Source organism: Mastomys coucha, unplaced genomic scaffold, assembly GCF_008632895.1.
Source record: "Mastomys coucha isolate ucsf_1 unplaced genomic scaffold, UCSF_Mcou_1 pScaffold13, whole genome shotgun sequence".
Taxonomy (NCBI): domain Eukaryota; kingdom Metazoa; phylum Chordata; class Mammalia; order Rodentia; family Muridae; genus Mastomys; species Mastomys coucha.
The window spans coordinates 63,529,996-63,545,627 of NW_022196895.1; the positions used below are offsets into that span (position 1 = coordinate 63,529,996).

At 43.1% G+C, this 15,632-nt stretch overlaps 1 protein-coding gene across 7 annotated transcripts in view; it reads right to left on the bottom strand.

Annotated features, from left to right (window-relative positions):
- Spire1 (spire type actin nucleation factor 1) overlaps positions 1-13,562 on the bottom strand; it is a 126,617-nt gene extending 113,055 nt beyond the window's left edge. For all 7 annotated transcript variants that reach the window (XM_031365938.1, XM_031365940.1, XM_031365935.1 and 4 more), the window contains exon 1: positions 13,068-13,562. In XM_031365938.1, coding sequence (XP_031221798.1) covers positions 13,068-13,359 — 292 coding nt within the window. In that variant the 5' untranslated portion in view covers positions 13,360-13,562. The remainder of the gene's footprint in view (positions 1-13,067) is intronic.
- Positions 13,563-15,632: the final 2,070 nt, after the last annotated feature.

The following is a 15,632-nucleotide window of genomic DNA, read 5'->3' on the forward strand; positions in this document are numbered from 1 at the left end:
AGACAGGAGGCTGACTTTCCTTGAAGTTTTCGCCTCAAATACCGCCATCACGCAAGTGTGCGTGGCAAAATGTTACAGAAATTAAAAAATACATTTGTACATTTTATTATCAATGAAAAGAAGCCCTTCTTCACTTCCCAGAGGACTTAAGCTAAATAGTCAACAAATGACTAACCAGATGGAAGGAGAAGAAACTGAATTCAATAATATACACATGGAAAGTTAAAGTTCTCTGGGTCTCCACCAAGGCCCGCTAAAGAAGAAGGAATAGTTCTTCCAACAGAACATCTTGGGGAATCTGGGCATCCACATACAGAACAAGATACACCCTTGTCTCATTCCTCCAACAGCTTTAACTGAACATTAATCAAAGACCTGATATGAAAAACCCCCTAACACTCAACCACAACAAGAAGAAAACCAGCCCAATTCAAATCTGGTTAAAAGGATTTAAGTGGGCATCTCTGCAATGGCTCATAAATAGACAGGGAGCATCATTAGCCGCAGTCATGACACCATCAGCATGCTGTCTGAATAGACTTGCTTCCTCAAGATATTTCATAGAAATAGAACACCACAAAAACTTTGCATGGAAATCTTGCAGAATATGAATGAATGGTACTCAAACACTAACCTTCTCTGACAGCTGAAGAAATTCTCCACAGCTTCTAAGTCTACTAAAAAAAAAATTTGTTCACAGACCTAGGGCAGCTGTGGATACCTACATTTCACATTTTGCCAGCCTCAATAACCATTTTCTGGACTTCAAAATATAGACTTAATATTGTTTTAAGTTTTGTTCATCAATCTTTGGTTAAAAGATCTTGAAACATTTTTCACAAAAAGATAGGAAAATGCCTTTGTACAAGTGTATGAGCTGACAAAAGTCCCCTCACATACAGCCTTCATTTGATTCTCACAATTACAAGAGCTGGACAAATACAACTTCTATTTTGACAAATTAAAAGAGACAGAACCAAAAAAGCTAAGTGCCTTACCAGAGGCTTTAACTACACATTAAGCCTCAGAAGCAAGACTCTAAAGCCCATCCCTTGCAGTCACCACGCTGCCAGGGGACATCAAAGGCCATTTGCCTGCATCTGAAAAAGCAAAGGAACTTGGTGGAAATTAACATGACTCTATCAGGAAGGTATGCTCCACGCCATCTTAATTTCTATGCAGCACAAATCATCACCTTCCCACCCTAACCTGCTCCTCCTGCCTTCCCCATCCATCACCAGGCAGGACTCTGGGAGCCTCAGGCTTCCTTCTTCTTGCACCTACACATCAAAACTAAAGAGCCATGCCCAGTTCCATTTTCTAAAGAACCAACCTGACTTCCTACTCTTAATGTGCTAGCTCAAATCTTCCTCATCTCTCATCTAAAGAGCTGAAATACTCCTAACTGGTGTATCAGCTCACAGGCTACTAATACCTAAAGACAGCAGGAAATGCCAACTGGTGTCTTTGTCCAACTACATTTTGTAGAAGATGAAATCTACTCGTTTGTTTTGTTTTTGAGACAGGGTCTTGCTAATAGCCCAGGTTGAATTGGTATTCACTATGTAGCTGAGGTCGGCCTCAAACTCACAAATAATCCTTCTGCCTCACTCTCCCAAGTGCTGTGATCACAGGCAAGCCAAGAGATGGGTACTTTCTACAAAGCCTGTGTATCTTTCTAAAAAGAGTAATCTGCTTATCCATTTTCTAGTTGACATTCCTCCCAAGCTCTCCGCTGCCCATCTAGCCTATAGACACACACAATCAGTGTGGCTCTCAGTAAACATGCCTTTCCAGCTAGTCTCACTCCCCACCACTCCCACACACATCCTATGCCCCAGGCAGTGAACACCCACCACAAAGCAGACAAACGGGTTTAACCTCACATGCCAAGTCCAAATAATTGTAGTGGCCACCTGAAGCATCCTGCTGAGAACTAAAGAGGTGGCTTATAAACTTAGCAGCAAAAAGTCATGACTGATCAGTAGGCAGCGTTTGCTTCTAGCACGAGAAGTGGGTGACCTGACAAACGTCACACGGTGTCTACACACGTGGAGCCTCGTCCTTTGAATACTGTAAGATGTCCTTCCACCTTTTTAAACCTTTTTAGTATACATCTCTGTCTCTGTAGATGCCATTTCACCACACTGCTGCTCATCCTTCAGTACTTCAGAACTCAGTCTTCTACGAGAAATGTGCTTGTCCTGAAGCAAAGGTAAGCACTCTCTGGGCTCACAATTTTCTAGCCTTCTGAAGTTACTGAACTGCATTGTTACCACTGTGGCAAAAAGTGGTACCACACGTTATCTGTGGACTTCTACACACAGTTGTACCCTGTTCCTCTGTGTACTTCATCGTCTAGCACAGTCCACTTACAAGACATGCAAATAAACCCTGGGGAATGAGCAAATGCAACATTTAACAAGAATTCCTCTGATGGAGTAAAACCTAAGCCCACGTGCTAGGCTGAGTCCATTCTGCTGTCACTTGCCAACTGGACCCATCATTCCCTCTCAGAAACAACACACTGAGAGGAAGCAGAGTGGGTGCAGCAGAGAAAGTGGGAAATACAAGACCACAGTCCCAAGCAGCATGAGCAGTGTGAAACATGTGAGAGTCAAAGTGTCCAGAAGCTAAATCTGGGCCCTAAGGTTGCTATTAGTAAAGATTGTAATCCCTCCACGTAACACTAATAAAAGTATGCATGTGGATAAATAAGGCTATATATATTTATGAACTGTAAAGTCATATTTCAATACATTCTAGAAGATCTATCACCTTACCATCATATCACTTCTGGGTTGGCTTTCTTTTTGTAAATAGGCCCTACTATGTAGCTCTGGCTGGTTGGAACTCCCTATATGAACAAGGATGACCTCAAACTCAAGAGGTCAACCTGACTCTGCCTCTGAAATGCTATTTTTTAAATGCAGATTTCTTCAGTTTTTCCACACTGTCCTTTTCTGTGCCAGGATTCGGCCTAGGATATCACATTTCACTTATTATCACGTACCCCTGGTCTCTTCAGAACTTAGACACTTTTTTTTCCAGTCTTACTATGCAGTCCTTACTAACCTGAAACTGTAAGTAGACCAGGCTGGCCTCCAACTCACAGAGATCTACCTACCTCTACTTCCAAAGTTCTCGGATAAAAGGCACGTGCCACCATTGAGACCGTCAGAGTAATTATTATAGTGTAGAGATGTGTATAATGGAAGTATGATGAGGGTGTCCATGTGCCACCGCCTTCTAGGAGCTCAGACGTAATTTGGTTGAGTTGACTCTTAGGCTCGATGTGGTTTCTAGGGATCAAATTCAGATCCCCGGGCTTGCAAGTAAGTGCATTTACCTACTGTGTGTGCAGTCTCACCATCCCTCGTTTCACTTACTATCTTGAAATATACATTATCAATAAGTATAGTCACCTAAATGTCCCAGAATGGTTTTAATTTTAAGTCTGTGAGGTGGGTTAGACAGAAGACGGCTCAGTAGCTAAGAGCTATCTCTTAAACTGCTCTTTTGGAGTACCTGAGCTCAATTCCCTGTGCCCGTATGGTTGGTCACAACAACATGTATCTCCAGTTTCAGGGAATCCAACACTCTCCTCTGGCCTCCATGGGTACTATCTGTATGTGGTGCACTGACATATATGCAGACAAAACACCCATACCCATAAAATAAAAATGAATAACCCTTAAAAAATGTTTGTGGGGGCTAGAGAGATGGCTCAGTGGTTAAGAGCACTGACTGCTCTTCCAGAGGTCCTGTGTTCAATTCCCAGCAACCACATGGTGGCTTACAACCATCCGTAATGAGATCCAATGCCCTCTTCAGGTGTGCCTGAAGATAGCTACAGTGTACTCATATACATAAAGTAAAAAATTTGTGAGGTACAATCACTTTGGAAAACTTTAAAACACAGTACATACTATAATGCTGAACACACAAATAAGGAGTAACCAAACATTTAGGCATATTACTAAGCATAAACGCTATATCTGTTCACTAAATGACATGTTCAATAGCAGCATTATTCATGACACTGGGTATTTGAATCCCAAATGTCAATGCATAGTAGAATGAATCAACAGCATATTCATACAAAGGAATGTAATGCTAAAATATGAACCAACTACAACTACATGCAACAATCTGGATTGATTTCACAAAGTCCAGAAAGAAAAATCAGACAAGAAAATATATTTTGTCTGAATCTCTCCATAAGAGATGAAAAGCAGGCGCAACGCAGACATCAGAAGTCCTGACAAGCTGACTGCGAGATGCACGGGGAAGACCTTTCCAGATGCTAGAAAGTTCTGTCCAGTTATCTGAGTCCTAGGTGCACAGATGTGTTTACACTGTGATGTACTTTTCTGTAGATTACATTTCCATTAAAAATTTCCTTAAAACTCGGGCAAAAGCTGATGATGTAACTCAACTGGTAGAGTGCTTGCCCAGTGTGCTCAAAAGCCCAGGTCTGACCCCCTGCACTGCATAACCCAAGCACTCAAGGGAAGGCAGACAATCAAGTTCAAGGTCCACAATAAGGACACCAATGGACTGCTAACATGGAAAGAGGCAAGCTGTCTGGGCCTCCACCCTAGACAAAGAACTACATGCAACCGGGGAATGCTAAGAGCAAGAGAAAGGTCTTCACCAGACTGGAAGAGTCCCCCAGCTGGTTACCCAAAACCCAGTGGTCAGCCCTAAGATCTTATGCATACTGGTAACATGAAACAGACCAAGCAGGATGTATCTATGCATTTAGGAATGTGTGTATGTATGTGTATATGTATGAATGTATGCATGCATGTAACAACCAAGAAAAAGAGGCCATGAGTTTGAGAAAGAGCATGCGGACTGCATGAAAGGGATAGGCAGGAGGAAAGGGAAAGAGGAAATGATGCAATTATACTATAATTTCAGATTTTTAAACATTATTAAAAAAAAAAAAAAACAACAAAGATGTTCAAGGCCAAGTTCATCATTGACTACATAGTGAATTCAAGTCCAGCCTGGTATAAGTGGGACCCTGTCTCAAAAGGGAGGGGAAAAAGCACAACACAATAAAAAATAAAGGTATTTTCAAATTAAAAACTGAGTGAACTCAACAGCGATGTTCACAATACAAAAATATAGTAAAAGAAGTTTCAGGCAGCTGGGCAGTGGTGGCGCACGCCTTTAATGCCAGCACTTGGGAGGCAGAAGCAGGTGGATTTCTGAGTTCGAGGCTAGCCTGGCCTACAGAGTGAGTTCCAGGACAGCCAGGGCTACACAGAGAAACCCTGTCTCGAAAAACCAAAAAAACAAAAACAAAAACAAAAAAAAAGAAGTTTCAGGCAAAAAAAAAAAAAAATATATATATATATATATATATATGGCCCCACAGAAAGTATACAACATAACAAAAACAATGTATAGAGAAGAGCAGTTGGCCCTTCTGCATCTGTGAGGCACACACCAGTGAATTCAGCCAATCACAGACAAGTATTTACAAAAACTCCTGTATCCCTGTTAAACATACAGAGGGTTTTTTTTTTCTTTTTTTTCCTTCTTATACCCAAAATAATAGAGTATAACTATTTACAGGACATTTATAGCTCTTTAAACCTAGAGACAATTTAAAGCATACAGGAGGTGGGGAATATACAGAGAGAATACATGCAATATTTAGCCATCTTACATAAGAGACGAGCATTTTTGGGTTTTGGTGCCTGGCAAGGAAAGGGATAGGGAACCTTGGAACCAATCCCTTGCTGGTATCTAGGAAAGACTGTAGTAATGTCTTAGATGCATTTTGAAGATAGTTTAATCTTATATGCAGAATCCAGATGCCAATTTTCTCTCTCTCTCCCTCCCTTCCTCCCCCTCTCATGACTGGTTTTATTTCAACTTGACACAAACTAGAATTGTCTGAAAGGAGGGATCTTCAACTGAGAAAATGCCTCCATAAGATCTGGCTGTAAAGCCTTTTCTTAGTGACTGATGGAGGAGGGCCCAGGCCACTGTGGAGGGTACTGGGTTCTTAAAAAAGAAGCACCTAAACTGGTAGTCCTAGGTTCTAAAAGAAAGCAAGCTGCACAAGCCACGAAAACCCATTTAAGCAGCACCCCTCCACAACATCTGCATCAGCTCCTGCCTCTAGGTTCCTGCCCTGTTTGAGTTCCTGTCCTGACTTCCTTCAATGAAGAACAGCAACATGGAACTATAACCTAAATGAATCCTTTCCTTCCCGACTTGTTTTTTGGTCATGGTGTTTTTTGATGCAGCAATAGAAACCCTAAAACACACACACACACACACACAAATTCATATATGTATATTTAAAAAGACCAGAAAACAGGAAGTATTTAAGGGGACTAACGGAAGAGGCATATGAGAATAATGAATTCTAAATATAAGCAAAGTGTGATGATATATATAATATTTATGAAGAAGTCATAATGAAACCCATTATTTTGTATGCTAAAAAATAATTTAAAAGAAGGGAAAGTTTTTTATCTTACAGATCTTGAAGATCAAGATGGCATTACATGGATCAATCTAGATAAAAGTAAGATTACATAAAAGTATTGTCTTGACAAGTGAAAAAAATACTATCTTATGGCATTTTAAAGCATGAATTGAAGTATCAGTAATCTATTAATATATAAAAATCAGGAAATAAATGGAATAGAAGCATTTTATAGTCTTTGCATTTTCTAGAAAGCAATACAACTAGCAATTTGTTTAAAACTTTTATAAGACAACCACTTAATGACAAAAGAATATTATAATAAATGTATAAAGTTAGAAGTTTTTAAAAAATAATCAAAAATCAATCAGACAATTAATATAGAAGAGGTGGGACAACTAGCAAACAAGTTTATAAAACCCAAATTTCAACTGGGCATAGTGGTGTTTGCCTTTAATCCCAGAACTTGAGAGGCTGAGGCAGATGAATCTCTGAGTTCAAGGTCAGCCTGGTCTACAGAGCTGTTACACAGAGAAACCCTGTCTTGAAAACCAAACCAAACAAACAAAAACAAAGACAAACCCAAATTTCAGTAATCAGAGTAAATGTAAACAAATCTGAACTAAAATTAAAGACTGAAGGTTTCTTAGTGGTAGAGTGAATGCCCAGCATACACGTCTTCAGTATGATTCGTAACAATATCAAAACTTAAAAATTACATTTATTTTGTGTCATTTCTAAACAATCATATAAAAAGGTAAAGATAACTTGTGGTGCAAAACATCTTGGTAAACACTTGCTTAAGGAACCAGGGCTAACATTAATGTTACATTATGCCTGACATGGCATAATGAGACAAGACCTTCACTACTGTAGTATTCTTCCCACTTCCCCACCCCAAGCCTATAGCCCTAGTCTAGTCATGAAAACATAAGGCAAAGCTAAGCTTGTCAAAAATTCCCACTGGTCAGAAGAGACTGAGAAGCATGATATATAAACACAAGATGCATTTCCTGTTTGCTATGGGTGTCCTCTTCTCTTGACGTTCATTTTGTTTGGGGCTCCTGCTAAGTAGCCCTGGCTGGCCTGGCATCTTCTGCCTCTGCCTCCCAAGTGCTGGGATTAAAGGCGTGTGCCACCACTGCCCGGCTCAGAGCTTTATTAATAGCACTGCTATAGAAGATAGATGGGAACTGTTCCTATTTTACAGAGCTTGTGATAACAAGGATAATGACTTGAAGAGACGGACACTGTCAGTCTCCACATGCTATTCTTTCTGAGCCTGTCCTCTCAACATCTCTCACACTCACTATGTGGCCTAGGCTGTTCTTGAGCCTTTGGGATTCCTGTCTCAGCCTCCTGAATGCTGGGATTTCAGATACTCGAGTCACCATGTGTGCAGAATAGTAATAGCCTATTAACATACAATCATTGGTAAGTGTGTAGGGTTTTTTAGTTTTGTTCATTTTTTTTGAGGGTAGGGGGGTTTGGTTTTGAGGGTAGGGCCCTGGCTGTCGTGTACCAGCCTGGCCTTGAGTTCACAGATTCGCCTGCCTCTGCCTCTGTCTCCCAAGCTAATCATTTCTAACAGAGTTTATCAATATCTGAATGTAATGAATCTATTACTTCCCTCTGCAGAGGCAGAAACACAGGAAACTACAAGGTATCATTCCCAAATGTCTCCCAGAATGCTGGGGCTACTTCCAGCTAGTCCAGCGTGCTAAGAATTTGAGGAGTAAACTGAAGTTCAAAGTGACAGCAATTTTATCCAGTTAGGTTTCACTTTGCAACTGAGCATTTGAACATGTGATTAAACCTTCCCAGGTATCTGGAAGAAGACTAGGTAACAGGCTTAACATTTTAGGCAGTATTAACTTCATGGTAAATTCACCACTATGTTTACATTTTTTTCTCTTCTTCAACTGTTTGTTTAAACTGCACTGGAAAACAGAATACTGCCTGCAATAAGATAAAGTCAAGACGTTTATTAACTGAACTACTAGTCTGACACATGCGATGACAATGACTCTTACTTATTCTTATAGGCAATGATGTATTTTGGTAGTCTGCAATTCCACCTCTGCCTCCCAGACACCTACGCTGGACTCACACACATATACTCTTACATATATATATCTGACAGTGATCAGGCTATGAACACTCAAGAAACACAACAAGCCTGAACTAAAATATTCTGAAGCCTATTTTTACTGAGTCCACCTTTTTCCACAAACACTGTTTCTCTTTGGAACCCAGTAGGCCGTGTTCCAAGCCCACTCTCCTCGCATTAGCATGAACCTTGCTGAGAAGCCTGATCACATCCTCTTTTCACAGCCCAAACAAAGCCCAAATGCTCCCTATACCAAAACCACCCTCTAGGGACCCCTCATCAGTATGCACACTAGCCTCCATTGTTCCTCCCAGGAACTGCTAGTTTGCTACCACCCTTCAGGTTATTTAAAATCAAGATTGGGCCATAATTTTTTAAATGTTCTTTATACATCTAAAACTAAAGGCATACCAAAATTTTGGAACACAAGTAGAAATAAATGACTGCTGTCCAATGGGTATTGAAATTCTGGAAGGCTGATGGGGCCATGCAGGCTTCTCATCTCTAATATGACACTATGAATGTTTCTTTGTTACAATTCAGATAAACAGACTTTTAACCTCCTAAAGAGCTAGGCTATACTTAAAATCTCACCAGTTGCAACTCTCTTTTATTTTTAGAACAACTTGGCAAAATAAATTTTATGTATTGGACATTGTTTCCATACACAGAAACAAACAAACAAATAGCAACTATATAGGCAAATGTGGGAAAAAGAAACTTTTTATCTTTAGCCTTTTTAACCATCTCATACAAAACAACTGCTTATATTTCCAGAAGTTTACTGGAACACTTGAACGCTTGAAATAGGACTGTTTTCCGCTGTTGTTTACACAGTTTTTTCTTCTGCTTTGATAATATAATGAGCGTGGTCACATCACAAGTAAAGTCAGGACAGGGACCACTCTACAGTCCTCAATCCCACACTCTGTGTGTGTGTGTGTGTGTGTGTGTGTATGCGCCCTGGAATTGGAGTTTTGTATGGCTGTCCTTATGTGGGTGCTGGGAATGGAACCCAGGTCCTTTGCAGGAATAAGTACTCTAAAACACTGACTAATCTCTCCAGTCCCCAGTTCAAAGATTGTCTAACATCTAAAGATCTTTTATTGCCAAGCATGATGGTACATGCCTTTAATCACAGCACCTGGGAGACAGAGGCAGGAGGATTTTTGAGAGTTCAAGGCCAGCCTGGTCTACATAGTGAGTTTCAGGACATCCATGGCTACAGAGAGATCCTATCTCTAAATAAATAAATACCTTTTCTTAGTGGACTGGAAAGAAGAGGTTCTTGGCAGCAGTGACGGGGGAAGTGGCACTCACGACAGCCTCAGCCCACAACGGAATTATTTGGCCCAAAATGTCAACTGTGTTGGGATTAAGAAACACCTGCCCTAGACGTTTGTCCCAGTGTTTAGTGAGTAGTTAAAACTCTGGTGGTGTGAGAAGACCACAAGACCACGGGAGGAATGAACCTGCTTGACACTTTCCATATTACCCCCGACACCACACAGATTTACAGAGAAAAAAGGAAGACACTGGTTCTCCACTGCATGCTGGACACCGGAGAGTGAGGAACTTTCTTGAGGTCATCCAGCTCCGAAGGAATCAAACAGAAACTGTCACTCCAGAGTGTTGCAAAGCCTAGACCTGGGTTTAAGTCAGAGTGTACCAGTATGACTTTGAACATGTCACTGGACTTTTCTAAAACTCTACTTGGAAAACAAATGAGCTGGTACTGGGCGTAGGAGGACTGTCATAAGTCAGAGGTCAGCCTGTGCTATCCAAGGTGAGTTACAGGCCACCAGCCTGGACTAGAAAGTGAGGTCCTGAAGTGGGGTGCAGTGGCTCTCGACTTTGAATCCAGCAGAGGCAGGCAAATCTCTGTCATTTCAAAGCCATCCAAGGCTACATAGTGAGACCACGTATCAAAAACAAACAAAAAGGAAGCAAGTAATATTTTATTATTGCCCAGCTTGATCCCCCTTGGAGTATACTCAATAAATCTGTTTTATTTCTAAACAAGCACACACAAAACAAAACAAAAAACTTATAAAAATGTACCCAGTACCAAGTATCAAACTACTTTCTAATCACTTTTTTATTTCTTGAGAAAGAGTCTATGTAGACCACCATAATAAGCATTACTAACCACTTTCTTTTCTTTCTTTTTTTTTGGGTGGGAGGGGCAGTGGGGGGTGTTAGAGACAGGGTTTCTCTGTATAGCCCTGGCTGTCCTGGAACTCACTGTGTAGAGCAGGCTGGCCTCAAACTCAGAAATCCGCCTGTCTCTGCCTCCCAAGTGCTGGGATCAAAGGCATGCACCACAACTGCCTGGCTACTAACCACTTTTTAAAAACAAAATTTAAAGCTAGGCTCGATACCTCTTCAATCCCAGCACTTGGACTTAGGAAGCTGTAGACAGGAAGATCAAAGAGTTCTAGGCCAGCCTCCGCTTCATGAAATGTTTGGAACCCACCTAGGCTATAGAAGACCCTGTCTTAAACAAAATTCAACATTAAATGCTTAAAAAAATATGTTTTCTGCAACCAAGGACCTACTATTAAATCCCAGGAGGAAATAAACTAATATTTGAAAATGAACAACCCTAAATATTTTTATTAAAAACTTTTCCATACAATGTATTTATTCTATTCTTTCCCCTGCCCTCATCCCTGAACACTTTAACCATCAAGCTCTGACATGTTTCAGAATGTATCAACTACCCTGATTAGGTATCTTGTATCCGCAGCAGAGATGGTGAGTGGGAACAGGAGAATGATGATGGTTCTAAGTCCATTACAAAGAAGGGTGTGGAGGTCCATGCCAATGATCTTAGCGTTTGGAAGGTGAGAGCAGAGGAACCAGGAGTTCAAGAACAGCTTCAGGGGGAGTACAGGAAGACTTAGTCCTCCAAAATGTAAAAATTAAAAGTAAAATATAGGCCTGGTGAGAGGGCTCAGTGAGTAAAAGGCTTGCCTCACAAACCTGGCAACCCAAGTCTGACCCACCCCCCCCCCAGAACCCATTTAAAGGCAGGAGAACAGGTGCCACAACTTTGTCCTCTGACCTACACATGCCCTGTGGCAAGTGTCCCCCTCGAACCCCATACACACCATGCACACAATTAACAATATATAGAAATTTAAAAATAAGTTTTTAAAAATTCATCAGTGTCTGGGAATCATCTATTTATTATTTCTCTGCAAAATGTACTGCACTCATACTAATGATGCATTCATCTCAATGTTCCAACAACAGTTAGTAACAAGAATCACCCCAAAGAATCTATCTATCCGTCTTTGACAAACAGTCAAAGCACTTCTGGGATCAAGTTCCTCAACAGTTCCTGATACACCAAACAACCAGGCCTGTTCTTTCAATAGAACAAACCAAAGGCTCTTCTGAAGCGAGGTCGCACACACTCTTTCCTCTGGAAACAGTTCGGGACCGAGACAAAGCCTCGTTTGTTTGGAAAAAAAAAATTATCTTTTCATGGCATCTTATAAATAAATTACAACTGAAACTGTAATCTACTAGGGCCAAGTCTAAAATCAAGCAACAGATCAAATAAAAAATGTTTGAAGGTGAAAAAAAAAGAGAGATTCAAAAGAATCACCAAAAAGTCAGCTTTAAATATCATTCAAGGTACACGTGTATCAAAACGTCACACGCTATTCTGAATATAGTGCAACATTGAGGTTATATCACAATGACTGGCTTTAAATAAATTAATAAAACTATGTTTACTTGAACTAAAACTGAGAGAATATTCCAGTATGACTGATAATACTGAATGTTTCCCTCAGTTTAGAAAAGGATTTTCATGAAATGTCGTTTTACAGACTATTCTAATTACATTTTTCCACCAGGCATTTTGACACTCCCATCAACTTTCTAAAGATGAAGGTGGATTGTTTTGCTATGTTTTTAATAGACTTGCTTCTCAAAGAATGAGTTAGATAAAACCGGATAGGGGAAACCTATTACCAGTCTTCCCATCAATAAAGCATGTGAGTAAGCTCCTGGTTATGTGTCACTGTTTAGGTGACAAGTCATGAAGAATGTACGCGGACTAACTAAAAGCAATTTCATCTCAACAGCCTGTTTACTTCTTATAAACCTGCGCTTTTCACCACAGCCAATTTTCACACTCGATACCCAGAAGTCATCCTTTCTTCGAATGTTCTCATAATAGCAGAATTCTTGGGGCTCGGTGGCATTTATTTCCAAGGACTACTGACAAATTCAAAATGCAACCAGGGGCCAGCCAGCCAGCTCATTTTCCCAACGATGTCATCATCCCAACACGATCCCGAGCGAGCCTCTCCGGAGCCCTCATCCCCAAGCTCAGACCCCCCCGGTGAACAGCCGAGGCCGGCGGACGCGCACCCAGCCTCCCCGGAGCCCTGGTCCCGCAGCCCCGCCCGCCCGCCCGCCTGCCCTCCCTCCCGGGGCCGCCCGCCAGCTTCCCACCGGGCCGGGGGCCTCGGGTCCCGACCTCACCGGAGGCGGGGGGCGGCTCTCCCTCCTCGCCGGCGGCGGGCGCCAGGGTGACGGCGCCGTCCCTCCAGACGCGGATCTGCGCGGCCGAGCGCACGCGGCGGTAGCGGTGGGGCTGGCGGCGGGCGGCGGCGCGCAGGGAGCCGCAGCACTGGAAGCACACGGCCCACGCCTGCTCTTCGTTGATGGGCTGGTTGTAGAGCCGCAGGATCTCCTCCAGGCTCAGCGCGTCGCGCGGGCCCCCGGCCGCGCCGAGCGGCGGCCCCTCGCCGCCGGGGCTCGAGGGCTGCGCCATGCGGGCCCGTGTCGCTGCGCCGCCGGCGCTCGGGTGCCGCGTCTCCTCAGCGCCCGAGCATCGTCTCGGCGAGCCACCGCCTCCGCATCCCGGGCTGCCGCCGCCCAGGCCGGCCGCGCGCCGCCGCGGGGACTAGGCGGGGACGCCGCGGCGCTCGGCGCTGACCAGCACGCAGCCGGCCCGTAGCGCGGCGACGGCGTCTGCTCGCCCCGCCCCGACTCGCCTTGCCCCGCCCCGTCTCGTCTTGTCCCGCCCCGTCTTGGGGGCCCGCGCTGCCCAGCTGGGCCTGGGGGCGTCACTCCCGATGTGACTGACAGCCTTGGAGGCGTCGCCTCCGAAGTGAGTGATGGGCGGTGGAGCACGGCCTGGGGGCGTTGCCCCCGAGGTGAGTGACAGGCGGTGAGGGGCAACCGCTCATCTGGGGCCGGAGCTAAGGGTTCTGCAGGTCCTGGGCGCCCGGCCTCTGCTGGCATCTGGTCGCGAAGTCACTGTCACCTGTTCGGCTCGCCCAGAGTCTAAGAACTTGAATTCAGCCGGGCAGTGGTGGCGCACGCCTTTGATCCCAGCACTTGAGAGGCAGAGGCAGGGAGATTTCTGAGTTCGAGGCCAGCCTGGTCTACAGCATGAGTTCCAGAACAGCCAGGGCTACACAGAGAAACCCTGTTGGATTCAGTCTGGGGCGATTTACTAAAAAGAAGCGGTCATCTGAATCTCCCTCCCCACTGGCTGCCCAGCGCTTCCAGCTTTGGCCTCCGAACGCAGGTCCCCTTTCCCCTGATTCATCTCAGTTTCTCCTGACCACTCGACACATATCCCTGCACATCTGCCAAATTAATTTCGTAGATATATTTTTCTCTTCATTTATTTTGAAACAGTCTCCCTGGGTAACCCAAGCTGGCCTTGAACTCGCTGCCACCATGTCTGGCTACTACTTGAGTGTTGGTACTCTCTCCACTCTGTGAGGGCAGCGGTCTTGGGCTTAAGCTCAGAGCCTTTCAGATTCATCCTCCCCTGAGGTAATCATTGATAGCCACACTCATCCTAGCCTACTTAACCCAGTCTGCCATTCGAGAAGGAATTGCTTGTCAGAGACAAACTAAGGGCAATTATCTATTATACAAAAGAACTCTATGGGCCTCCCTGAACCCATTCAAGTGTTCAATAAAGCTGATAATTCTTTAAAATGTCCATCCAATCGTAGATGGGTTTAATTGGAAACATTCCACCCAGGCTAGTCTTTGAAATCCCTGGAGTTGTAGCATCTACCAAGTAAGAAAGTCATAGTAGGTACCATTTTATGTGGAATGTGGGAAACTGCACACAACAGTTAATTTTATAGTAGAATGTCATTAAGGGTGAGAAATAGAGAGGTGATTGAGGAGAAAGCTCCGCGGACTCCTTTTGTTTTCAATACAAGAGATATAAAACAGGCTCTTCAAGTAAAATTACTTAATTATGGGTTCAGAAGCTCAAATGTGAAAATGCAGTATTTAGGGCCAGTGAGAAGGCTCAGCAGGTGAAAGAAAAGACTTTGCTGCCAAGCCTGCAGCCCACAGAGTTGAAGGGGAGAACCCACTCCATGTGGTTGGTCTTTGAACTCCGTGTGTATGTGCACATACCCAATACACACAAAAAATGTGTGCCAAAGCTCTGAAGCTGAGACCCTTCTCAGTCCTTGTGTGGGAGACTAATACAGACATACTATTATAATATTAATAATATCTAATAATACATGAGTATACCAACATTCCCAATTTTTGCTTTTTTAAAAGTCCAGATTCTGTGTGGCTTTGGAAAACACAGAAGAGCTTCAAATCCTTTGAACAATGCAGAGAAACACCACCCCCATCTTCTGGCCTTGGGGAGTATTGCTACCCTTTGCACACGAACTACATAAAACCAGCTCTGTCCTTGCCTTACCCACTCAAAACAAATGAGATTAATTGAAGAAGGATTACATGGGCCATAAACTGAAGTAGGGCAGTAACTAAATGCTCAGTTAATTGTAACAATGGAGGGAAGGTTGAGAGAGGTGGAAGTGAGCAAAAACTTTATTAAAATCCAAATCAGAATTAGAATTGTATGCAACCCAAGCTGGCCTCTAATTCTATATGTAGCCAAGGATAAGTCTTGAATGTGTGTCCATGCTTGATTTATTGTAGGTTCAAACCCAGGGCTTCATGCATTCTAGGTGATAATGCTCAATAGCTTAGCTCCATCCACACACCCCATGTTGACTGTTTATATCTTCTTTTTTTTTTTTTTTTTTTTTT